Consider the following 26859-nt stretch of genomic DNA (forward strand, 5'->3'; position numbering starts at 1 on the left):
TCATAGATCCTAAGTAAAGTCACTCCATAAATATCCTGTCCAATGCATCATGGTGGTGACTCACTTGAGGAAGCCACACTGGGTGCATTCTTATAAAGCAGTGTGATGTCAGGAGTACAACCTACCTAGTGAAATATGCCAAAGATATGGTGTGTATAGTATCTACTTTTGACATTTGGCAGGCCAAGTTTAAAATTGGTTTTAAAAGTTTAAATGACTGAAGGAAGATGTAAACTGCATACACTTTTGTGGAAAGGAAAGGCTTTGAACAAATATATCTCGTTTGGTTCCAATGGAAAATCCCTTGTTTCATCAGTGCCTGTTGAAGGTAAGCCCTGAAACTATGTAAAGTACTTTCTACTGAGTAACATTAAATAAAATTAAATTTCTCAATGCATCTAAGTAAAATGTTTATGAATAATTAATCAAAACAGGAAAAAAAATCCACTTATTTGTACAGGAGATTTTTACTTTCCTCCTTGAATGATTTCTCCCGGATGATATCTGTTCCCCATAACTTTCAGGTAGAAGAGCACTATTTCTCATATTTTGCCAAAATTAAGCAGAATCAGATATGAAATATAACAATCATTCTATTCAAGCAATCTTAACCTGCTCCTTCCATTTTTCTTCAACTCTTTCATACTTTAATAGGAAAGGAAGTGAAATATAATTTCATTAATTAAAACAGCAGGAGAATTCTACAGAGCCATGCTTTTAACTTTAATTACCTAATCTGGAAATTGACCAATACTTGGGACTTCAACCCTTGTTCAGAATTTTGCAATAATCACATAATTATTGGACTTATCTACAAGATCTGAAAAATGGCAATGAAGATGCTGTTCTAGTGCACTGGAGTCAGTTGTGAGAAAAAGTTATTACTTGAATGGGACAGCATCAGGAAATAACAGGGCTGCAGAATATACTGGGGAGTAGACAAAAATTCTGAAAGAAGGCAATGATTATTAGCTACATCTATACCGATTCCAAAACAACTACATGGATGTGTCCATGAACTTACTCAGAGTTGAGCTTCATTGTGTTTACAATTAAAATAGCTTCATGGATATTATCATGTTGGTAATATGGTTTGTGAGTGGTGAGAATGTTAAGCCAATCAGAAGACTGGAAGATCAGTCCCAAATTTATATGCATATGATGTGATAAGTCGCCATTTTTTGTAGAATATAAATGGGTATCACACAATTCACAAAACATTTTCAGTATTTTTTAATATCATTGATTTGTGTTGATTTACATTGTATTCATGTTGTTGCTGGAAGATGAATTTCAGTTTAGGGCAAGTAAACCATTTGAAAGCTGGTCCATTTGGTCCAGTGGCCAAACAGAAAATAATATAAATGGACAAAGTGGTTCTCTGTTGTTACAAATTGTAGCAGATTTAGTAAAACCTGTAAGTATAAAAAGAAATGCATTAAAGTAAGATGGAATGTCAGGCCTTGAGTGGATACATGCCAACTTCTCTAAGTGAGATGAATCATGCTGCTTGCCTTCCACAGAACATAGCTAGCAGAGTACCAAGTCATTACTTTCACTGGATTCCCTGGAGTTTACTTAGGAGTAAGTATTGGCAAGTGAAGTACATAATGTAACTTGTTTATGGTATATGTGTTAAGCTAAAATAAATACAATTTGAAAGCCCAGTATTTCTTGATCTCTTGGAGTTATCTTGCAGGCAATAAATAATCCGTTGATATAATAGACTATTTTTTAATGTTCAGTATAAGATGTTTAAGGGAAATATCTTCAGTTCAATCCAGAAGTGAACCTTCTGCTTCAAAATTTCTCTAGGAACAAACAGACTCATCAAGCTAAAGACCTCAAACAATAACAAGCTGACTTTTACCCTCCTCTCCAGAAAAGGCGATTTATGCTTTGCGTACAAATAGTTTTTGACATGTTGGATAAGAGAGTCCTACTCTGTTATCGTCTTCTTGTTGTTGTGCCATATCTGTTATCGGACGTTGGTGATCATGTTGGCAATCCAATTTTTGTCAACAGCCACATGAAAAAGTCGTCTGAGTTTGTCCAAACCAGTCCCTTAGGTTTTGAAACCATGATGTTCTTCTTCTGCCTGGACCTTGTTTGCCTTCAATCTTTCCCTGGAGGATTAAGTGAAGGATGCTATATTTTTCTGGATGTTGTATCACATGTCCAAAATATTCTAACTTCTGCTTTTTAATGGCTTTGATGATTTCCCTTTGCTTTCCCAGGCGGCTTATCACCTTCTCATACTCTGCTATGAGGAATCTAATTCATATTGGCATGGCTCTTTGGTATGGGTAACTTGGCCAATTTAATGTTCTTTAATGGTTCAAAATCCACATTATAACTTAACGTCATGCAATGCCATACCTTATTGAATAAACCACAACTGGCTGAATTCACATAGGTTGCTCATGGTTCAGAGATTGTAGTGGCTGAGTTTACAAAATATGTACAAAATGAAACAAATTATACTGAAAGAGTAATGTGCTATATGAAAACAATGTAAATATCATCCAAGTCCCTGATCTGTGTTTGAACATATGACTTTCCAGCTTCTTGTCTGAAGCCCTGCAATACCACTTCATGAGGCAACCTACTTTACTGGTTGATGGGTTCCTACTATAAGATTCCCCCCCCCTCATATCTAACCTGAATATATTTCTCTGTAATTTCATTTTTTCCATCCTAGTCCTGCCATCCAGGGTGACAGAGAATGAGTCCATTCTTCTTAGCATTAGGAATGAGCTTAATGTCTTCTAATAGTGAAGAAAATAAACTATAGTCCATGTGTCAATATAGTCATTATGCTAGCAAGTTGAGATATACTATAAAAGAAACTAAATCTATCTCTGCAACCTATTTTTAAACCTATTCCAAATGTTAACCATAAGAAATTCTGAATCTGATTTTAAGCCGCATTTCTCATGCTTTTCTGAAAGCTGTAATGCTGCCCTTTTATATGTTCCTTTGGAGCAAGAAGAGAAAGAAAGGTGTATTGTTATAACTGATATGAAAAATTAATTCACAGCTGACTGACAAGCCAATTAACAAATCATTTTGAACCAGCAGGTTTCTCTTAACAAGGGCAGAATTGTTCCCATATAGCTAATGAAGCAATTAAATTTGTCTTTAATTTCCATTAATAAAGTATGTGTAAATGGTTTAAAAGAACATATTTGAAATGTTACCTTTAGTGGTCTGTGTATGTGTGTTTCTGTCTGCTTATCTTATAATTATTTGTTGAAGATGGAATATTTAATGGTTCAGTCAAATATGGCTGAAGGTAAACGACGTTATAAGAAATTGTTTGATGATATTAACAGAAGAAAAATGAGTATTTCCTGCAGCTATTATCCAGAAAGATGTTCAGTATTGATTACTAGGCATTGTTCTGGTTGGATAAGAAATCTAGTGATGCAAAGAACTTTTCAGATTTACACAATCTGCTTAGAAATATAAAAATACATAAAACTATTGCTGTGTTGAAATATGTCCTGGAGTTTTAAGTCATGTTCTTTTGCTGCAGAAAAAGATTTCTACCTACCTTTTTCTCAGGTTCTCTGAAATTTTAGAATTTCTTTTAGTGACTTTTACTTTACTTTATTCTTGAAGTAATGTGTTTCAATGTTTTTGTTTGTTACACATTGTTCCTTCATTGTGATCCTTCCCTGGTTTCCTATGCTTCCAACATGGTGTCTCCTTAGGGCAGGAAGCTTGGGAGAATGAAGAAAAGAACAATTAGAAGACTATATTCACACACTCCTTGATTATTCCATAAATGGAGGCTCATATTGTGCAAATCTCATCAAAATGTTTTGGCCATTAAATTGAGTTAGCATGGAGAGAAAATAGAGAATTATTTTTATCAAAGTATTTTATTTGTTTCAGAGGCAATAGGTATTAGGTCCCTCAATATTATTTATATGGGTTTATGAATAATATCTTTGGCTGTAGACAGTGATTCATTATAGAGTAACAACATACAGATTTTGTTCATATATCACACTACACCACTGTGCTTTATTTAACAGAATGTAATTAATCAATCAGATGAGTTTATATAACATGGTAACCATAAATCATGCTATTCGAATCACAATGGCGGTTTAATGCAGTATACAGTATCAAAACCAAACAAACTTCATGTGATGTTCAATCCCAATAACAATTAATACATAATACAGGCCAACAAACTACTGAAAATTGTTTCCAGAATAAAATCCAGGATTATAGAGCTCTACCCAAGTGTATAAATAAAATTTTATACCAGCCCAATGATTACCCCAGGCTTTGTCAAGTGGCATGTCTCTTCAGTTTCCAGGCAGGGTGGTTCATTTTACGGGTACCAGAATTTTTTGAAATCAAATTGGCAGAGATTGAAATCTGATTTTTTTTTTCTGAAATACATGCACCTCACCATCTGCATTAGAGTCCTCTCCTGTCATTCATTGCCCTGGCCGTAGAACATTTCCAGATGAAAGTACTTTTGAAAGTATATTCTGGCTTTGGTGTAAAATAAGCCCTTGATAATTTGATTATGTGGTAATATGGAACATGACTTTGCCAACAAGTCTGATAAAACGTATTTGTTTTCTTCAATAGCATTATTAATGCTGTTTCAAGTCAACCAATGAAGAGAGATTTCTGGCAGAGTTAAAATAGTCCCTGCAGCTGGAAACTTTGTTCCTAGGAACATCCAGTCCACTAACTTGGAGTTTGGAAATTAAAAAAGGAAGGGTGGGCAGGTAGGAAAAGAAATGTCAACCTGATACTATTAGTCATGAATGCAGAAAATGCTGGAAGCTTTAGAAGCCCTTAAACATTTCACTCTCTTTTCCTTTTTGCTCATGCCTTGGAAATGTATCTTTCTTCCCCCACCAGATAGGAAGGGCGGAAAAGAGGATGTCACTTCATCAGAGAAATGTGTTTGTTTCTTGTTCTACATCAGAAGGTAGTCAACACACATCCATTTTAAGTGTTCTTTAAAAAAAAATTCAGACAGGTTGGGAAATAAGCAGCTTTTCTGGTAGCCTTTCAAGACTTTGATGATTAATTTGGCCAAATTATCTGATGCAGGAGAAAAAGTTGGATGTGAATAGAATTCCAATGCATTCAGAACATTCCGGCATAAAGGGAATAACAACATGGACAGAGCCTGAGGGAAAGGTGTTGACCTTTATTCCAGATAATTTTTCTGATAAAAAAACACTCATATAACTTGCTATTTGCCTCAAAAGGTAAAAAATGAGGCAAAAAAAACCAAAACAAAGCTTCTGCCCCTCAGTCCCCTAAGCCAAAAAGGAAGCAGGAGCTGGGAGTGGGTGTTAATTGGGGAAAAGCTCATGGACAGTAATAGGAAAATCATTCCATAGCACTGCAGATTCATCATCTGATTCCTATGGCTACTGTAAACACAAGATAATAGACACACAGCATCCAAGCATAGTTATGCATGCTTAAAAAGAAACATTAAGTCATCATACATATAGCGAAACATCATAGTGATTTGGCTCTATCACAAGCCCATGAGATAACTTAATATTATCTAGATGCTAAGGCTTCTTCCGGATGTTACCTACATCCTATAAGAATGACAAGCCATTCTTTTAAGACTGCATTAGTGCTAGGCATTTAATAAGTTACTTCTTATTAAATATATTCCAAAATAAAATTGGGTGCTGCTGAACAAATGATGGCTGGGGATGTGGGTGGTGAGAATACATGTGCTATACATAACTTCTAAAAATAATAAACAGATTTACTAAAATGTATGGCTTGAATCAGCAAAATAAGGGTAGTAATAAAAATGATTATCATTTAACTATTGAAATGAGCTTTAAAACACAAAGGAAAGACATATTTACAAAGCACATAATTAATCTATGGATTGGATTCCATAGGAGTTTGATAGGCCAATATGGTATTAAATATATTGGGAACCTACACTTATAAACAGTGTACACTTAATATTACAAATGACTAACCAATGTTGGTTTGTTCGACAAATCATGGCACAGTGTGAATCTATTACTGATGATGTAGAACCAATTTACAGTTAAAAACTCAAACAACTGGCATATATTAACTCTATTCTAATTACATTTATGTTACTGATTGTATTGGAGATAAGAATTGATTGAAAGGCCAGGAAGATCTATGTGTCTTTGAAAATATATAAGTTTCCTATTCTTTTAGTGCCAATTATTATTAAAATTCATGCATGAACAGGCAGAGATTATGCAAGTGAATTTCCCAGTAGCTTGTTACAGGGCTAAAGGGAGAAGTATCATTTGCATTCCTTAAAGAACTGATTGAGATTCCAAAAACAGATTGGAAAGTTGAAGGTAAGAAATGCACAGCTTGAAAGTTTACTTTTTGGCAAGAAAGAGTAGTCCAGATTGACATAATCTGTGACATAGTTTCTGATGAAGCATTGATAATAAACCATTTAAGAACAAGACACTCTTTAATCCATTGGGATAGATACACCAGAGGTTTTTGGTTGAAATTCTGTCAGCCTTGAATAGACAAACTCATCCTGAATTGAGTTTTAGAGAGGGATTCAAATGTAAATATAAACCATGGGGAGAAAATGCTTCAGGAAGTATGTATATACATACTGTATATGCATGCGTATAAATTAGGAACTAGAATTAAGAGTGGCAAGAAAAATCTTTTGGAAATTAAGAAAAGGGGAAGAAATCTTTGTTTATTAGCATTCAGCTCAAAGCATATATGTATTGTATTTTTTACAGATTATTCTTTCAAAAGTGACACAATATAGACTAAAATAAAAGATTTAGCTGAATGAGGAAACTCAAATTAATTCTGGCAAATCTGACAATAAGAGAGGTTAAGAATGGATTGAAGAGTACGTGACTAAGTTGCAATCAACAAAGATATATTTCTCTTTGTGTATTTCACCTTATTGGGAGTGAGCGCATATAGAAACATATTTTTTCAATAGCATATAAAACATTGTGCTACAAATGCAAAGCAGGAAGCTAGTTATGAGACTGGTTGGATTGCCAAATATCAAATGAGTCAAAAGGTTGCTAAAAGAGAGCAGATATACAGGGAAATGGAATAGTTCCATCAGTCTTCATAATTTAGATATTAAATAACCACAGAACTATTTTTAAACTAACCAGTTTCAGTATTTAATCAGATAGAACCGATGAGAAATGAAGTTCTGTGCGTCTCAATCTAAAGATTAAAATAATCTGTTTACAATTTATTTATTCATTTTTTTATAATATTACCACAAGTGAATGAGCTCAACATAGACAATACTGTGTCTAATATAAAATCTAAGGAGAAGCCAAGACATTATAAGCACATTGCTCCAATGTTGAGTTTTAACTGGAAGAAAGCACCACTAAATTAAACTTTTAAACTATTCTAAGTGTAATGAGAGGAACAAGTTTTGCTGGACCAGCATGGCTTCTGAAGAAGGAGTTTTCTTTCTTTTGCAACGTAAGGATATAAGTGGAGGTATGTGATCTAGAATATACCATAGTTCAATCAATCAATCAACTAATGAACCTTGTGTACATATATACATAAATGCAATATCAATAATAAAAGTATTTTAAAATTAATTCTGTCTCAGAGCTGTGCTATTCCTATCTCCCATCTGGGAGAATAATTTCTAAGATGGGGATGGGATGTTTTCCCTTTGTTACTCTGAAAGCAGAAGATATGCTAAACAGTGCGATAGCAGTAATGAAGGACAGAGGACCAGCATGTTTTGGGATGGGCAGTTTCACTCTCATATGATTCTATTTGCAGCCTGCATATTAGTTTCTTGATGCCCGATTCCATACTTCCTCATCCCATATTTCACCAGAATATACAAGTTTATATTTGATTTTGGGATTATGGGAGGACCATCTTTGAATAGCCAATTTCAATCTGGCCTATATCTAGCCAAGGTGATATTAGGCCAGGGGTGTAAAACTTGCATTGTCATGGTGGCATAATGTGATGTATTGGGACTTTTCCCCACTTTGCTAAACCAGGCGTGGGCATGGGCAGTGTGTGATATATCTGGTCCGTGGGCCGCGAGTTTAACAACCCTGTACTAGGTTGATTGAAGTAGTATTGGCAGCTTTTTAACGTTTTGCCCAGGAAATAGTGTAAAGAGAGTGATAAAAATTTATGTTTAGAGCTGATTCATTAATTAATTGATGTTGGTAAAATATTATACTATTGTATGATATGGTATACATTTATTTGAGATTATAGACTTTTTCACTCATGACCAACTCTAAGTGATTATTTTCTTAATAAAACATTTTGACTATGGTTTAAAATTATATGAAAACAGATCCACTTTTTTTTCCGGATTGACATCTTTTATTACATTTTCATTTTCCTTTATACAATCACTTAAATACTGTGCAGTTAAAAAAAAGAAGCAATAAACAACTCATAACACTTCTATCCTACACCCTTCCTTCTACCCCTCCAACTTTCATTTCTCCCTTCCAACAATCCCCTCTTCTACTTCCCCTCCCCCTCAGCCATTCCTTTCTCCCCTTCCCACCATCTCACCCTCCTTACATTCCCTTCTCACTCCCTCTTAATTCCCCCTCTTCTTTCCCTCTACACCTCGCTTCGGTGTATTTCTAGTATTCATTGGTCTATTTGTTTTGTACTAAAACAAAAGAAAAATAAAAGGAGAAGAAAGAAGAAAAGAAAAAAAAAGAAAAAAAGCAACAGTATCCAAGTGCATTCATTGTTCTGAAAATTGAGTCTATATTTCCACCCTCCCCCCCACCCACCCCCTGAACCCCCCTCCCTGACCCCCTTCCGACTTCCCAGATCCCATTCCCGGCATCGTTCTTTATCAAGCAAAGTCTGGAGTATATTGAAACCAAATAGATTAGAAGTTACAAAATAAAAAAAAATAAAAAAAATAAAGAACAAAAAAGAAAAGAATAATAAAAAGAAAAAAAGGGGGGAACCCCCCCCCAAGAAAGAGAAGTCAATAAACTCTCTAACATTAAACTCAGCTTCTCATTATTTTTAAAATCTTAAACAATGTCTTTACCCGCTTCCGCATATAAATTTTATACCTCCCATCCTGCCTTTACCCGTGTCCACATATATATTTTATCCTCATCCATTGCTCCTCTCATATTTACTCCACCCTCGTGTAGACTCTCCAGATAATCTTTCTTAACCTTGTATTCAAATAACAATTTATACAAAAATCAGCTTACATTCTGGATCAAGGTAATCTAATTGAACTTTCACTACTCTTCCATTTACCCCACGCCACCCGACTCCATTCATCCCAAACCACAATCCAAGAAAACTACAATCTCCGCTCTCCTCGCCCCAAAGAATAGATCATGCGCAGTTTAAATTAAGATTCAAACAAGTCTTATATAAGTCCCATACAATATATGTCCAAATTCAGCACCGCTTCTTTCAGTCTCAATATCTCTTCATCGGTATACAGCTTTGTCATTTTATACCAGACAGGAGTCCTGAAATTTTATTCAGATTAAAAATTTAAGAAGTATTTTAAAGGCATAGCTGGATCTTTATTCTTTACTCTTCTGCCCTTCTGGAAGGGGAAAGCAACACCCTCCGCCTTGTAGCCACGTGTCCTTCTCCTTGTCTTTCTCCAAGTCCGGGTGAATCAGGAAGTCCCGCCTTCAGAGTTTTGTAGTAAAAATATCGGGCTTCACAAACAGAATTGAGACGATATTTTTGGTTCTCAAATGTGACTGTGATACCAGATGGCACTTCCCATTTATATTGTATCTGAGAAACTCTGAGTTTTTCAGTTAAGAAAGTGTAGTCTCTCCTTGCTCTTAATATTTGAGATGGTATTTCTTTAAAAACAATCAAGTCCTGTCCATTGATTCGCAGCCTGTTATTGTAGAACTTCTGTATTATCGCATTTCTGGATTCTCTTGTGGTGAAATATATAATTATGTCCCTCGGAAGCTGTCATTGTTTTGCTACACACGAGTTCTGGCGATAAATTTTTTGAATCTGCCAATCAAAGTTAAATCCCGGACTTCCCACCGAACGTCTGAAAGCCTCAAAAAAGGTCTGTTTCAAATTCTCCTGTTCCTTTTCACGCAGTCCTCTGACTCTTATTGCAAACGCAGTCTTATTGTAATTTATCATAACGAGTTGTTTTTGAGCATTTTCAACTTCCTGTTGTAATGTTTGAATTTTAGATGTCAAATTAGAATTAGCTTTTTCCAAAAGTTCCAATTTGTCCTCCATTTCAGCAACATAGTCTGTCATAACAGTCATAACTCCAATCATATCTTCCCTTGTTTGAGCAATCTTGGCATCCAGTTCATCATATAAGTCCGATAAAAGTTGTTTAATTTCCTGTCTGAACTCTTTAAGGCAGTGTTTTTCAACCTTTTTTGTGCAAAGGCACACTTTTTTCATGAAAAAAATCACGAGGCACACCACCATTAGAAAATGTTAAATTTTTTTAACTCTGTGCCTATATTGACTATATATAAAGTGTTTTTCCCACGGCACACCTTACACTATGTCACGGCACACTAGTGTGCCGCGGCACAGTGGTTGAAAAACACTGCTTTAAGGGTTTCAAAAAGAAATTCTTGCATTAAGAGATCTCCAGTAGAGGGCGTGGGAGGCAAGGGCAGCGATTTTGTAACAATTTCTTGAGATGTATTATTAAGGAAACGCTTAGACTGCTTCGATTTGGGAGCCATTATAAAAAATGCACAAACAAACAAGCAAACAAACAAAGTCTCTGCTCCCCTCGGTTTTAAATGGGATACTATTTATAGACTTTTAACAGTTAATAAGGAGAAGTCTTCAGGAGAATAGAGCTGATTGAGTGTGTCATATATCAAACGCAGAAGCTATAAAATCGCCATCTTGTAACGCAGCTGGATAAGAAAGCCTTTTACAAAATTGAAGCTGGTATTTTGAATAGTAATAAAAAAAAATTACGACTTCAAGTTAATATTTGGTTTTGAAGCCATTTCAAAATTTATCTGCCTGCAGTTAATAAAACTCTATTGCCTGAATATGCAGCTTTAAGTAAAGAGGCTGAGTTCCCCTTTTATTTTGAAGTTTAAGGCTTGGCAAAACTTTCAGTGAGTAAACATTGTAACAAGACCGTTCAGCAGATTCATCACCATTTAACTTCCAGATAAGCAAAGTTAATGAAGGAGTAAAATTCTTGTAGAAATGAAACTAATTAAAAAGCTTCTGCTGGCCTATTGTGAAACCAAAACATATGATAAGCAATCTCTTTTGTTTTGAATTCTTGTGAGAATTAACAAAAAGTGTTCATTATTACCGGAGAAACCAGCCTGCTCGGCGCCATTTTAAAAGCCTCTAAGTAAATAATTTTTTGGAGGAGAAAAAGAAAAGAAGCTAAAATGTTGATAAACAATTATTGTCCACGGAAACGGATTCAGCTCGTGATAAGATTAAATCAAACAAAACTTTGAACTGAGTGGGAGAGACCTACTTTATCCTGCACAAGGCAGTTTGAAATTCCCAGCACGGACAGCCGTTCTGCCTTGGGCTAGCCCCCCTTTCCCTGCAAGCACAAAAGCTGCAAAAATTGAAGAGCATTTGCCAGCAAAACAATTTCTTCTTTCCTTCTTGCCTGAAGGATAAGAAAACCTGATAAGACGTCAGATGGAAGATCCTCTAAACAGGTACGTAGCCAGGAATTCAGAGGCAGCTGATTTTTTTGCTGCCACCACCAGCAGGCTCCTCCCAGGAAGTCCCAGATCCACTTTTTTTAACTGAATAAAATGTCCTGATTGAGACCTTTATATGAATGTGGCCAATATGTTGAAAATTAGGGCTGGCTTCAGCTTTGCACTACCGATGTGAGAAAGTTACTAATGAGGAGGGAGCTTATATTCATACGCAGGGCTGGATTTTCCTATAGGCTAACTAGGCTTCAGCCTAGGGCCTCAAGATCAAGAGGGGCCTACATTCAAATTGTTAGCAAAATTAAAATTACACTATTCTAAAAACAGTGAACACTAAAACACTGAACCAAGAGCCAAGGTGGCGCAGTGGTTAAATGCAGCACTGCAGGCTACTGCTAGATCAGCAGTTCAGCGGTTCAAATCTCACCGGCTCAGGGTTGACTCAGCCTTCCATCCTTCCGAGGTGGGTAAAATGAGGACCCAGATTGTTGGGGGCAATATGCTGACTCTCTGTAAACCGCTTAGAGAGGGCTGAAAGCCCTATGAAGCGGTATATAAGTCTACTGCTATAAGTCTACTGCTATTGAACCAAAAATAAGGAGAAATTCTACGCATATGACTAATAAACAAACATAAAAATGTATTGGTTAAGATCGTTCCAGCGCCGCGGCAGTTGGGGAGCCTGCCCACGTTCCCGGCACCGGCGGTTGGGCGAGAGGCACGGCTGCTCCCAGTAGCCGCCCCATCGACACGGAGCCCACCAGCGGCCAGGCAGGTGAGGGCGAGGGGGCCGAGCTGGGCACCTGAGCGCAGCAGGGGAGGCGGCTGGCCTCGCTGCCTTTGCTGCAGAGCAGAGCCGCCCTCCGTCGGGAGGCCAGCTATATATATTGATATATATTGCTATATATCACAGTAATGATGTATTTTATTGTCTCTTATGTAATTTACAAACTTAAAAATGGGAGGTGAAAGGGCCTCGTAAGTGGAATAGCCTAGGGCCTCTTTTCATCTAAATCCGGCCCTGTTCATAGGAGTTTTTTTTCCTGTTGCTTCCACCTTTCAACTTTTTTTTCCAGCTCCCCTACTGTTATATTTTGTCCAGCTGAGTAGATCTCTGGGATTATCTTCCTATTATTTAATTATTTTGCCTGTGAAGTGATAAATGCATTATTCTCTCTAGCTAATTATGTCATGCTACAATATATGCTTTATGTATAATTCTGTTATGTAGTACAGCATATATTATATCACCGAGAAAAAGATTGTCACTTCAGATTTTAGACAACCATGGAACAAGCATTTAAAAAACTAGATATTATTTGATTCTGAAATATATTTACATGACTTAAGAAGCACAGAGTCTTAGGGAAAAAATTCCCGCTAATGGGCAGAGATGGATCTGGAGCCAACCTCTGCCTTAATCACAGTAAGGCTGAATTAGTACAAGTCAAGAAAGCACATGAACACTTCATCACTGACAGTGTTAGTATTAATTTAAGGCAATCAAGTTATTTAATAGCAAATTGGATGGCAGCGTATACTGTATCTGAAATCTCAGTGGTGTTCCAATTCACAGTAAATGAGATCATGATGACAAACATCAAATATAAGGATATGAACAGTTAGAGAGAAATATTCTGTAAGAACAATTAACTCCATCATGAAAATAGAATGGAAGTGGAAGAATAGGATAATTTTTTCCTATGGGGAGAGCCATCTATTTTTTTAAAGTTCCCATTTTTATTTGGTATCAGGAATAGCTACCAACTAGAAGATAGCTAATCAGTCAATACTAAAGGGGAAAAAAATCCTAACTGTTCTTTGGAAGGACAGATGCTGAAGCCGAAGCTCAAATACTTGACTACTAAATGGGAAGAGAGGACTAATTGGAAAAGACCCTGATGTTGGAAACATTGAAGGCAAAAGGAAAAGGGGACGGCAGAGGATGAGATGATAGTGTCATTGACTCAATGAACACAAATTCTGGAAGACAGTGGAGGAAAGAGTGACCTGGCATGCTGTGGTCGCGAAGAGTTGGACACGACTTAGCAACTGAACAACAGTAACAGAAGGTAACTTGGGAGAACTCAAAGTAGTGAGAGAAAGTCAATTTTTCTCCCGTGGCCATAGAGCTTGCTGGAAATCCAAGGCTGGCAACTTTAGAAAAATTAAGGAACAATTGACATAAAATGCATTTAACTGCAATAGTTTAAAATTCCAACAGTATTAATTACAATCTTGAGGTTGCATTAGTTGTGCAGAGGAATTTAATCCTTTTCTTCTGTGATATGATCCTCAGACTGTGTGTATGAGAAATCCCTTATTACTTCATCAGGCAGAAATTCTCTTTCCTTCACACACACACACACACACACACAGACGGACAGACGGACGGACGCACATCAGTAGTATCTTCTGAGAAAAGTTTTATTCAGGACTGAAATAATTGAATATGTTTTTTTTATTGAATGTTGCTATCTCATTTGTTTGCTTTTTGTTTTTAAACAGTATTATAGATATGAAATGCAAAGGTGCCATTAATACTGTCCTTAGTTCTTTTCTAAGGTAACTTAATGGTTACTGCAATCATAATGCTAAGAAAATGTAATATTAACTAAAGCCAAGTTCTGAATAACCAGAGTCTGGTTCTATACATTTACAATTAGCAAACTGGGTTTGTTGTATGACAAACTGACAAATAAGGATATTATTTAAATAATAAGAAGTCAATGCTTAGAAAAGCAAAATAGAGTCATGGGTATTGTGGCCTGGCTGAGAGTTGGAAAAAAATGTGATTCTGGTGTTGGAAGTCCACAGTGAATACGAACTGCTTTCATTTGCTAGGTCTTACAAGCAGATCTGGAAATCCTAAAAATTCCTAAAACAAGCATTTAGAATCCTGTCTTACAATAAGATTTTAACCAAATAAGATACATTAGATATAAATGTGTCAACACTCATTTCTTTTTTGAGGTATTTAACCTGATAAGACTTCCACAGTTCAATGCCCTGGGCAGTGGTTTTCAATTTTTACCAACTTCAACAAGTGTGAACTTCAACTCTCAGAATTTCCTATCAGCATGCTGGTTGGGGAATTCTTGAGAATTGAAGCCCACATATCCTAAAGTTGTTGGGATTGAGAAACAATGCTCTGGGGTAGATTTATAATACCAGAATTCCAATAGATCATGGTTGGGTTCCAACACACGGGCAATTCTGATGGAGAAATCTACTAAAATCTCAAACATTGTACAGTACACAATGTTTTTTCTCGTTAAAGCAGGGAAAAAAAAGTTCTTATCCTACTAATTTGGTCTCCTTTTTACCTCCTTTAAGACTGGCAAAGTTTTAATTGGTTTTGTTTGTTTGTATGACATTCTTAACCTTCTCCCGATGACCTAATTAACACACTTAAGTGAACAAGGCCCACATTAAAAGATAATTAGGGTCAGTTGCATTTTCCGAACAGAAAATATTAATCCAAACTAAGTTATAAGAATGTTTGTCTGCATGAATTATTTGAACGGTTTCAATTCATGAGCTACTTTATCAAGTGACATCTTTATGTGTCTTACTTAAGTAATATCTAACTCTCCAGATATTGCTGTCCAGCATAGGCAATGGGATGTGATAATGGAAGTTGCAATCCAAAATTTGGAGGCAACATGTTCATCCCAATGGCATTTGTATACATGAAACCTAAACAACAGCTTGCAATTACTGTGTTATATAGTGTAATTTTTTTAAGGAAAAGATCAACATTATTGGTAAAGACAGCAAGAATTGATTCGTATGGAACTGACAAACTTTAAATTAAATTGTATATAATGGTTATGGAATTATCTTGGTTAAGTGTAGGCATTCTTATTATAACACTTCAATATATTTCTAATTAAGGCCAGTTTTTTCTTGGTTATATTTAGTATGGTAATAATTCATCAACAAGACACTTTTTTGATTTAACCAGCTGTTTATTTCCGGTCTAGATTTTCCTAATTATTTCACCTGTCTTCTTTCTTAGACTCCAAACATGCTCTGAATAAATGCTGCTTTCCCTAACTGCTTTTTTAATGTTTGAGCATTGATCCAAATAAGCAACATTTAGATCATGTTTAAAAAAAGACAAAAAGCTAATTCATTTGGGCACATTGGGTTGAGGAAGGCTAATTGCTTTGTGAGTTATCCAGTTTGTAAGTACATGGCTGGTAATTTCTTATTATAAAATATAACCAAAAAGTAAAACATAAATAAATCCACATCATTCCAATGCGATGTGGATCTCTTGATAATCCAATAAATGTAACATTACCAGTCCAATTGGAATTTCCAATGAGTTTGAAAATTTCCAAATATTTATCATTCTTATTTTGAACTCAAAGCCACTCTGTCTTTCCAGAGTTGAGCCATAGTTGGTTCCTCCACATGCAGGCCTTTACAGCCCCCAGGCACTGGGTAATCACCTGAATGGCATCATCTCTCCCACCTGGGATGGAGTTGTATAGCTCAACATCATTCTCATATGGATGATACCACATGCCATGGTGTTGAGGGACTTCCCCAGAATCCTCCTGTAGAAGTTAAATTGGTGAGGTGGGAGACCTGAATCTTGATGTACCTCATAAAAGATGGACTTAGGGAAGGACGTAACAGTCTCTCCAAGAACAATGGAATCTGCCACACAGGAAGGAACAGAACTATTGGAAAACAGCATCCCCCCACTCCCAACTCTGAACCACTCTGGAAGGATATTACTGTAAGTTTAATGATATTGAAAGCCACTGAAAGATCTAGGAGAGTCAGGATGGGAACACTTTCCCATCCCAAGCCCTCTATATAACATCTAGAAGTGCAACCAATCAGTACTATAACCCATCTTAAAATTCAACTGAAAAATCCAAATAATCCACATCATCCAAGGTCCTCTGAAACTTTGATGATGTGTGGGAATGAGAGATAGGAGCAAGAGCTGTAACGCTGACAACAATCTGATAAGAAATAATTCAGTCCACAGAGAGTGGAAAATCACAGAAAGTATCCCCCCTAGTTTTCTGGAGACTAAAAAAAAAAAAGAGAGGAAAATCTTTTAGTCTTCCAAGATTATGTTTTATGTAATCTTATAGTAAGTACTATCCTTATTGTGAGGTTACAAAACATAAGTATAAATCAATAAAACATATACCAAAGAGAAAATAATAATAATAAAAGAGCAAAATACCCAATAAATAAGTGTCCGGATTTTCATTTGTATCTTTAAAAATATTAACATAGCACTTTGAGAAAAGTTGTCAATTCTTGGGGACATTTGGAATATAACCAAATTGTTCTCCTTAATGATGTCAATTACACCTCAGAAAGGAGAACCACATGGAGGACTTCAATAACACAATTGGCTCAACACATTTGCTAGCTGAAATAATGACACCTCAAAACCAAGGTATATGTAATTCTTGGTTAACAGCTTCCCTGTTTAGAGGCAGTTTGAAATTGCAACAATGGTGAAATAGTAACTTTATGACCAGTGTTTGAACATTAGACAGTTGCAGTGTACTTACAGCCACATCCTCACAATTTGCAGTTTTTGCAACTAGGATGATTTTATGACCATTGCAGCATCCTACGCTCATGTCATTTCATGTGCAAGTTTGACAGCCAGTTTCTGGCAAGCGGAGTCAATGGAAAAGTCAGCAGTAAATCATGTGACTGTGATGTCTCACTTAATGACTACAAATAATTTGCTTTATGATTGCAGGGGAACAGATGTAAATACATTGGGGTCATTTGATGTTTCACTTAATGACCACACTTCTTCACAATGGAGTTGCTGGCCCCAACTGTGGCATTAACCGAGGACTAGCTTTATGTAGACATTTACCATTTGAAGTAGAAAATCCCAGAAGTGCACTCTATGCCAGTAAAAATACAACAATACTCATAGCTAGAACCATCTGCATGGAATTCTATAACATTGTTGGCCAAGTTTTTAAACCAAAATACTGTCACATATAACACACATTCCATAGTTTCGTTGCTTCATTAACCAGGGGACAGGTATTCCTAATATGACTCCCACCAGATATATTGTAGCACTAGCATGCATGTGGCTGGCATCTGGTTAGAAAAGTAGACTAGAAACAAGAACAGGTCAAATTATTTCTGGGGAAAAATAAATAAAAACCAGTTGTTCTTTCTTGTTCTCCAACAAGATGAACAATGTTCCCCTTTAAATTGGAGAACTGTGTAATTCTGAATGTTTCATCAGAATAGTTTCTCATGATAATAATCTGAATGTATCAAACAATGGTCCTATCATTAAATTGTCCACATCTACGCCTTAATTTCAACTCCTTTGCTATATCCAAAATGTCAGTCCACTTGGTTTGTGATGATCCAGTCTCTTCCCTCCCCTTTCCTTCCCCTTCCTTCTACTATGCTATCCCTCCTCTCTTCCCTTCTCCCCCTCCTTTTCTTCCCCCTCTCCTTCTCTTCTTCACCTGCCCTCCCCTCTCCTCTCCCCTGTTCCCCCTTGTTCTCCCCTGGTCTCTTCTCCCCTTCCCTCCCCTCCTTTCCTCCCCCTCCCCTCCTGTCCTCTCCTCTTGATTCTTCCACTCTTTTCCTCACCCCTCCTGTCTCTTCCCCTGTCCTCCCTTCTTCTTTCCCGTCCCCTCCCATTCATCAGCCACAGAGAGGTAAATACATCCACAACCCAATTTCTTAATTTGGGTTGAGAACAACTGGAGAATAGAGAATTAAAGAGTGCTTTTGACTATGGGACCTCTTTTGTATAGAGGAAATGAACTGGATCGGTAATGGCATTAAGCAACAGCAACTGTTCTGGGGTCCAAGTTCGACTGTCACTGATTGGGAATGAGAAAAGAAAAAACAGTATAGCATGTAAGTTTGTGTGTATTTCACTTCTGATATTGAAGCTCTTGGGATGCACTGAGGAAAACAATGCTAATTGGTCATAGGATTGTTCAAACTATAAAACTATGGACAGAAATGGCAAGGGTGACATTCAGTAGAATCAAGGGTAAATAAAAAATTAAAGAACGAATTCAGATCAACTTGCTTCCTAACTCCTTGTACAGAGGATATACAAAATAATGCCTGATTAGTACTTGGTGGGAGACCAAGTAATTCTACAGGTAACAATTAGGCTGGGAAGGTGAAAAAATATTGAGGTGAGATGGGCAGCAAATAAATCTAACAAACAAACAAAAATCTCAGAAGTTAATAGCAAACCATTTCTCTATTCCTAACAAGAAAACTGAAGGGTCCTTGGTGTTCTCTGAGCTTTCTTGTTTTCTTGCAGATGTTTCATTGTCCCATTCATTTCAACCCTGAGCTACAACTATTCTCATTTATTGGTAACAATAAAATTACTTGGTTGTCCCTATGAAGTCAATAGGAGTTCAAGTGTCCTTACAGAAGACTTAACTTTACATACAAGCAGGCAAAGGAAGAGGCCAGTAAAATCAAAAGGGCCATTCAGCTATATCAAGTTACCCAGCTCAAAGGAAATTTGAGGTAGGATTACTCCCAGCATTACTGTTTTCCTGCATGCCAGAGATAAAAGCCAGTGATCATTTCAAAGGCTATCAGAGTGTAGAAAGAACAGAGTGTAGCCCTATGTAGATTCAGCTGTATGCTGTGTATCAGACTTTCAGCTACTGAAAAAAAAGCAAAGGCCACCAAATCTAGTTCCAATAAGTCCAACAGCACACTTTAAATTGGATCCACTGTGTATGGAAGTATAGCACTGTATTTGCCATAGTATGGCAAAAAAACCCCAACAATCTGATTTCTCCCTTCCCCTTTGTGTGTGTTTTAGCTAGCCAGATGGGCTGTGTATGGGCTGGACTTTCACCTCCCTATAATGTCTTTGGAACTCTTTCATGCCACACTCCAAGTTATTCAGCAGAGAAAGTTCAATTGTAATTCATGGGATTTTATGCTCCCAAAGAAGGTTAGGACTAGCAAAGTTGTCAACTTCACCATATATTTTAAGAGAATACTTTATCACTCTTTACCATATAAGTCCTTCCCCCCCCCTGTTAAAAACAAAGCAGGAGAGAAAGGTGTGTTGCATATGCTTGCTTTACCTGATTCTTTCCCCTGATGTCAGTTTTTCATTTGAATTCTTCTCCTATACCAATAGCAAAATCCAGTGGCAAGGCTACTCAATTTTTAAGATGTTATTTATGTCCTTGAATGTTAGAAATTCTGTGGTTACTCTATCCTGCAAATGAGGAAAGTAGAAAGAATGGCTTTGTTGGCAATAAACCAGACTTACTTTTAGAAGTTCTCCTAGGAACGACTTGTTACCATGCTTTGATTTCCTTGAGTTACGGTTTCCTTAGAACAAACAAAGTGGAAAGTTTTGACCATCTTGACTGGGGATTGTAGGAGGTGGTGCTTGCTGATGTTCTGTTCTGTCCTCCCCTCCCCCCCCAGTTTGGGAACTCTTCATTCAAGGGTTTTTGTCAATGGGAAAGAGTGTCCCGCTGATAATTCCCAACCACAGGCTTTGCTGACGTCACTAACGAAGCAATAAATATCTCTTGTTATAATTGGATGTGAGACTTGGGGTTGTGATTGCAGGACGTTGCCCACCGCTGCTATGGAGAGGCCCCCATGATTGATTCAGCAGTGGATCGGGGCACGCAAGCGAGCTGTCAAGGAAGCGTCAGCTTATTAGGCGAGGGCTGCGTGATTCCAGAACAGGGTCTAACCTATAAAAATCACAGCCAGTCTCTGATTAGGACACCAACGGATCACCAGGACAGGCAGGAGACGTTAGGTACACATCCCAAGAAGGAAAGAGAGAGAAAAAGTGGGCACCGACCACTGACTGACTCTACTTCTCACAGACTGCTCCGTCGGTATCTCTTAAGGTAGGGAAGAGGCAGATGCAAGCACGGGTTGCAAACTTTTCTCAGGAAGCCGTGTGCATGTGTGTGCATGTTTGTGGATTGTGATGGAAGTATGTAGTATGGTCTAAGAAACATCGCTGTATTGAGATCATGTCATAACTGTGGTGATAAGGGAGGAGGAGGAGGAGGGAAAAGACACCGTTTGGTAAGACAATGTTCACTGTTTTAAAAGATTAAGTTTGATGATTTATAGGAAGTCCCCAATATAGCTATTTACTATGTAAATTAAGTACTACTCGGTCTGTTCTGACCTTTAATAAGGAAGAGCGGGTGGGTTTCAGGCGGCTCTTCACCCAGAGAAAGAATGCAAATCCTTCTCGCGGTTAAGTTCGAGGGGGAAAAATGATTTGGGTTGACCGTTCCGGGCAAAAGTCTGATTGTGTTTTCGGTTCGTTAAGAGTCTGCGCGAGGATTGCTTGAAAGAGTTAAGCACCTCGGACAGTACATTGCACGGACAGCAAATCCCCCCCCCCCTTCAGTTCTTTGATAGACAGTTGTGCCTTTTCCCACCAACCCTCCTGTTACATTTTCAGATCCGGCCGTCCTGAATCATGAAGATCCAGCTGCTTGTCTCTACTGGGATCTTATTGGTTGCTCTCCAGCCCTGCCATGAGTGCAGAACCCTCAGCAAGGGAGCCCCGGCCGCTCCCGCCGCCAGTAGCGCTCTGCAGCAGCTAGATTTCCAAGAACAACCCCAATCGCTCCCCATATTGCTCCGCATGGGAGAAGAGTATTTCCTGCGCTTGGGCAGCCTTCGTAAGAACCCCGCTGCTCCCGCCGCCGCCGCCGGATCCTTCTCCTCCACTACCAGCACGAGCACCAGCAGCAGCCACCTGGCTACGTCGGCATCCGCGGGCAACTTTTTCCGAGCCGTCGTCCAACAGCTGCAGCAGCTGCAGCACTTCCAAGAACGCTCGTTAGAGGGCGCCCCCGACTCCTGGGACGGCGAAGACGACGGCACTCACCTACAGGCCACTGAGAAGGAGAAACGATCCGAGGAGCCGCCGATCTCCTTGGATCTGACTTTCCATCTCCTCCGAGAAGTCTTGGAGATGGCCAGAGCGGAGCAGCTGGCGCAGCAGGCTCATAGTAACAGGAAACTGATGGAAATCATCGGGAAATGAAGCGCTCTCCTTTGCCTGGCCCCGACCAAAGAGCTCCTCCAGTTAGCACAGCCCCTTCGACCTAGATCTACTCACCACCGCTCCCTCGCGCCCTTCCCCTTCCCTCCTCCTTCTTTTATTCGAAAGCTTTCTCGAAGTAGCCTTGAATAGCATGTCCGGCGTCGTACCCAAGTGTCGTCGTTTGTAACTTCTTTTTCTTTTCTTTTCTTTTCTCACCCGCCCTGTCCCAGGCAAGGTTCAGGGTTAGGCGTTCCAGGGTGGGGGTCCGTTGGTCTGGCCATCGGAAGCAGGTGAAGGACGAGAAGCGTCTTCTGGGGGTTGGTGGGCGGGGAAGGGGGCCGGAGCCTGTCTGTACTCAGCTATTTCGATTTCACTCCTCTTTGTCTTTTCTTTGTAAACATTTCTTTCCACAAATAAAACATATTTTCAGCGCTCGGTCAACTTGGTTGTGTAAGAGAACGTTTAATATCTATATCTATATAATATCTCTCTATATTTTTAATAAAAGCTGCAAAGGAACGTTGGTTTGCATACACTTCCTTGCCTGCCGGCACGTCAAATTTCAGAAAAAATGGAAGGTTGGAGATCTTCGATGGGGCGGGGTGAGGTTGGTAAATGGATTAACGGAGGAATATGGGGTAGAAAAACACACTGACACGCACAGAATCCCAGCGTGGAGGACAATGGTTGTACACCCATTCAGCCAAGGTTCAATTTGCCTTAGGGAAGAAATGATGTTGAAATGGGAAAAGGCGGGGGGGGGGGTAATAAAACTCTCCAAACTGGTGCCCAACAGGGAACAAAAGACTATAACTCCCTTTAACCATAGGTAGTTGAGGACAATGGGAGATATTAACAACCTCGTATGAAAAGAGGATGATTTCAATTTTTAATCTGCCTGACACCTGTTAGAATATCAACTCCAGATTAGCTCATATACAAGTAATTAAAAATGGGGAGCTGCATTGGACAAGTGCAATGAGCTCTGTAGATTTTGGGTAGAAGGATAAAGGTTCCAGGTTCAACAAAATAATTTAGAAGAGAAAGCTGTCACTTTTGTCATCTTGGAATCGATAAGAGAGAATTTCTGGTTGTTCTTCCTGCCTTACATTTCAAGGAATTCTTTGCAGCCTACATTTGTTCCAGAATAAAGCATGTGCAAAGTTGCCATTTGGTGAATCCATCTGCCTATTCTGTCCCCAGGCAACAACTGTTTTGGTGCTCTGTCCCAGTTAACTCAGTTAACTACAATCCAACCAAAAGCTGGATTTCCAGGTGAAATATATTAGTCAAGCTTTCCTCCCCTTCCTTTCAGTATATGTTGGCATTACAGGAATACAAGTAGTGTTTATTGTCACCTCAGATAATTAAAAAATGATACCGTATATTCTTAGATCTACCTTTCAAACTATGTAAAAAAACCAAGCATTCTTGTTAATAACAAGGCCAACATCCTTCAAACCTTTTCCATCATTATTCATCAGAGTTTTGCTTACAGGTTTTTGAGGATAGAGTATCTATGAAAGATCTTTGAAAGAAACTAAACTATGAAAGAAATGTGTCATATTTTGGGGCTGGAATGGGATGAGAGTAGGGTTTTTTGTTAGAAGTCCTCCCCAAAGAGATTAGCAGCTAAAATATAGGTGTTTGAGTGAACTGCTGAATTATTTCTCACATCAAAGATTTTGCAAAGTGTCTTATTTTGTGTCCATATTTAGACACAAGGAATATTTAGACGAGAAAACTAAGACAATGGAACAGAACTCCTTCCATAATTCTCAGACATTTTTGAAAGTGGAATACTTCTCTGGAAACCATAGTGGTGGCCAAGATGGTGGCTAATTCAAAACCAGCCCAAATGAACGACTGTCATCTTTTAAAGATGTCCATCCATTACAGAGAATGTTTTCTTCCACCCCAATATTTAAGCCAGTGAGATATAGTCATTTAAAAAGGTAGAGTGGGGACTAGCAGAAAGTGGGTATCAACCAGTCTACTGTTTATCAGCTTAATTTACACCACCAATTTGTGAGGAAGATTAAATGATGGAGATTGTGAAGATGAGGACAAAACTGAGTTTTGGGAGAGACTGTCAGTGATAAAAAAAAGTTAAGCAGATGATTCTGGATGTCTGCATGTGCTCTTGTTGAATAATAAGCTTCTTGGTGTGCCTTAAATATGTTTTTCAATAGAAGATCTAGCCGATATACACAGCAAGCCAAGCAAACCTGAAAGGAATAAATAGCTCTTCCAGCCTCATAATACCCAGATATTCTCTAGATCAATGATGTTAAGACTGCTAGCCTCAAAGATCTTATTATCCGCTTCTGAAACAGCAAGAGGTTTTCATTCCTAGGCACTGGACATCTCCTTCTGACATTGTGTCTCTTCTATAGTAATATTCCCCAAATATCGAAAGACTGGAACTGCAACTCTCAGAATTGTGTCTTGAATTTCTATGAGTTATAATTTCTGTAAGTGGGGATCAGCAGTTCAAGAAAAATCTAAAAGAAAAGACCTGTCAGCTTAATTTATTCAGTTTAATTTTTTCCATTTGATTCCAAATATCTTGGGGCAGTTCTCATTATAACCAAAAGAATAAAATGGATTATAATCCAAAAGCAAGTTACCAGAAAATAAAGAAGAAAGCAGGTAAAAAGCAAGATGGTGAACTGGTCAAAAACAACACTCACAATTGGTTCCAACTACCCTAACTCAAGAACTTGGGAACAACTGGGACTTCAATGGTTTTGTCTGATATATTGTGACACAACCAAAGTTATTTGGAGTCAAATCAATTAAAATAAAAAAGTAAAAATAAACTGTCAACATGATGCCCTTCCATAGGAATATTTCCAACCAACAGTGCCTTTGGAATGACGGTCAACACTCAGTGGCAAATATAATGAAAATACTGGAAGCATATTCCTTGGGATCTGTGGGTACAGGAGGTTTACTTAGGTTCAGCTTGTCACTCCTTGCCCCATTAACATGGAAACATACCAGTATGTTATGCAATTAATAACCACCGTATGTGGGCTACAAAAATCTGGATAATCACTAGAGAGCAGCAGTGTCAATTTTCTGATTCACATACTGGTAGTAATCTTTTGGATTTTTGTAGATATTGTATGCTTGAAAGAATATATTTCTGCTGGCTTAGTATGTTCATGGGGGACTTGTGGTGAGAGCAGCATGATTGTAGAAAGTCAAGTAGGATGAGAGATCATTTTAGGCATGACGTCTACTGTAGCAGAGCATACTGGTATGTGGAACAACCTTGGGAAACAATTGGAAGAGTTGCAGCCTCGACAACTCTCTGATGAAATGGAAGGGGGGGATTCTGTGAAGAAAGACTCTGAGAAGGGGTCCTTCCTAATTTTGTAGTGTACATTCAGACTCAGATTCCGTTTATCATTCTGTTAACTAGACTGTGGGCCTTCCTCCCGTCATTCTCACATACTGTAACATTACATAGTGGCAATGAAGAAGCAGATGCGTGATCTTCCTCTTCTCTTTCTCCAGTCCATTATAAATGGCTGTTATGGATAGGGGCATGCCTTGCATGACAGAGGGGGCTTTTAACAAGTTTACCTTGGTGTCCTGCAAGATGTACTTATTACCCACTCTACATTTGATAGGCCCTGTCCAAAGTTTCAATGGGAATTTACCCCAAATCTACGTAAGGAGGCTATGAGTTGAATCTACAAACTTTTACATGCATAACAAATATTTTTCCACTCTTCCTAAAACCACACCTGCTTCTGAGTCTTTTCTCATTACATATAAGTCTAAGATAGTCTGAATTACATGTAGGCTTAGCTCTGTGTCAGTGCTGTAAATCAGATACACTAATATTTGGCAGAAGACACAGGAAGAACCAAGATGTTCTTTTCTTTGTACGTCATCAAACTCACCCCCTTCCCCCATATATTCGGATGTTCTAAAAAAAAATGTGCAGTCTTTTTGATTTTTAGCATCACTGTGATATGTTAAAATGAAATTTAGATTGACAGGTGGCATGAATGAATAAATGTAGGCAATTCTCAGCAGGAAGCCATTATTTTTCTCAAAAGGGAAAGGAAAATTCAAATCAAATATTTCTTCTTTTTCTTCTTGATGGATGAATAGGTTGCACACAGAGAGGAAAAATATTTGGGCTACTACTCACTAAAGAGGTTCCATGATGTTGCACTAAAAGTTATGGAAGCTTTGTAAGATATATATATTTAAAATGCTAAGGAATCATTGGTGGCATACATATAGGTACTTGTTGTACTGTAGCTGATTTTAAACACAGTTCACATAATCCATTATCATTGTTTAATCAAGCTAGAGAGGATGGAAGTTGACACCCAATATTTAGAGGGCCATAGATTCTCAGTGTGGGACATTTTAATTCATTGTTGATGTAGAAAATGAGAATTCAACTTAGTTGTAACATAAAGTCTATGAATTAAAAATAACATAATCCCAACAATTAGGTCACAATTAAGGATATTCCATTATATACCATCATTGTTGGAAAGATTTTGAACATTGATTTGAATCTTTATACGATATGAAAAAATTACTTTGAAAATTCCAACAATTCAAAACCAGCTTTATAACAGTTTATAGGGAATTCTGATTTTAAAAAACACAACTGAAATCCAAATGTCATCAGAAAAATTAGTGCATCATTAATTTTGGTGATTTTGCTTATAAATGTCATTTTTTTAATGTTCTGTAAATGTCCAGTTATATATCCCATCTTTTTGTGTAAGAGGGCTTGTAGTAACATTCTGAATCTTGGATTCTGCACTGAAGAACATTATACTAGCTGTGCCCAAGCTGAAATAATAGATAAAAATATTTCTGTTCCATTATACTTTTCATCTATTTTAATTATCTTTTTCTTTTGTTCCCAATAGTTGCCTTTTTTATCTTGTTAAAACTATTGTAAGGTTTGTTAAATTTATATCTATGCAGTAGTATTCTATGAGCTAAATGATCTATGAATACTTTAATACATATTTTAATTTCAGGGTTACCAAATTCAATTACAAAAACAGGCAAGTGAAGAAACTTCCAAATAATGAGAAATTTATTAACAACAATATCTTT

General features: G+C 37.7%; 1 protein-coding gene and 1 long non-coding RNA gene across 3 annotated transcripts; one reads left to right on the forward strand and one right to left on the reverse strand.

The window, feature by feature from the left end:
* Positions 1 to 1218: 1218 nt before the first annotated feature.
* LOC148049174 (uncharacterized) lies at positions 1219 to 21668 on the reverse strand. 2 transcript variants are annotated; one of them, XR_015695386.1, is made up of 3 exons: positions 21595 to 21668; positions 3557 to 3725; positions 1219 to 1415 (listed from the first exon to the last, which is right to left on the reverse strand). It is a non-coding gene; the product is annotated as an uncharacterized LOC148049174 (long non-coding RNA). The 2 variants fall into 2 exon arrangements; XR_015695385.1 differs by lacking the exon at positions 21595 to 21668 and adding an exon at positions 19990 to 20164.
* CRH (corticotropin releasing hormone) lies at positions 20264 to 22130 on the forward strand. The gene is made up of 2 exons (XM_014065194.2): positions 20264 to 20590; positions 21163 to 22130. Exon 2 carries the CDS (start codon positions 21181 to 21183, stop codon positions 21751 to 21753), a length of 573 nt encoding a protein of 190 aa, XP_013920669.2. The 5' UTR covers positions 20264 to 20590; positions 21163 to 21180; the 3' UTR covers positions 21754 to 22130.
* Positions 22131 to 26859: the final 4729 nt, after the last annotated feature.

The sequence above is a fragment of the Thamnophis sirtalis genome, unplaced genomic scaffold, assembly GCF_051295495.1.
Source record: "Thamnophis sirtalis isolate CommonGarterSnake01/CBP01778 unplaced genomic scaffold, rThaSir2_p1.2 scaffold_2, whole genome shotgun sequence".
In the NCBI taxonomy this organism is placed as follows: Eukaryota; Metazoa; Chordata; class Lepidosauria; order Squamata; family Natricidae; genus Thamnophis; species Thamnophis sirtalis.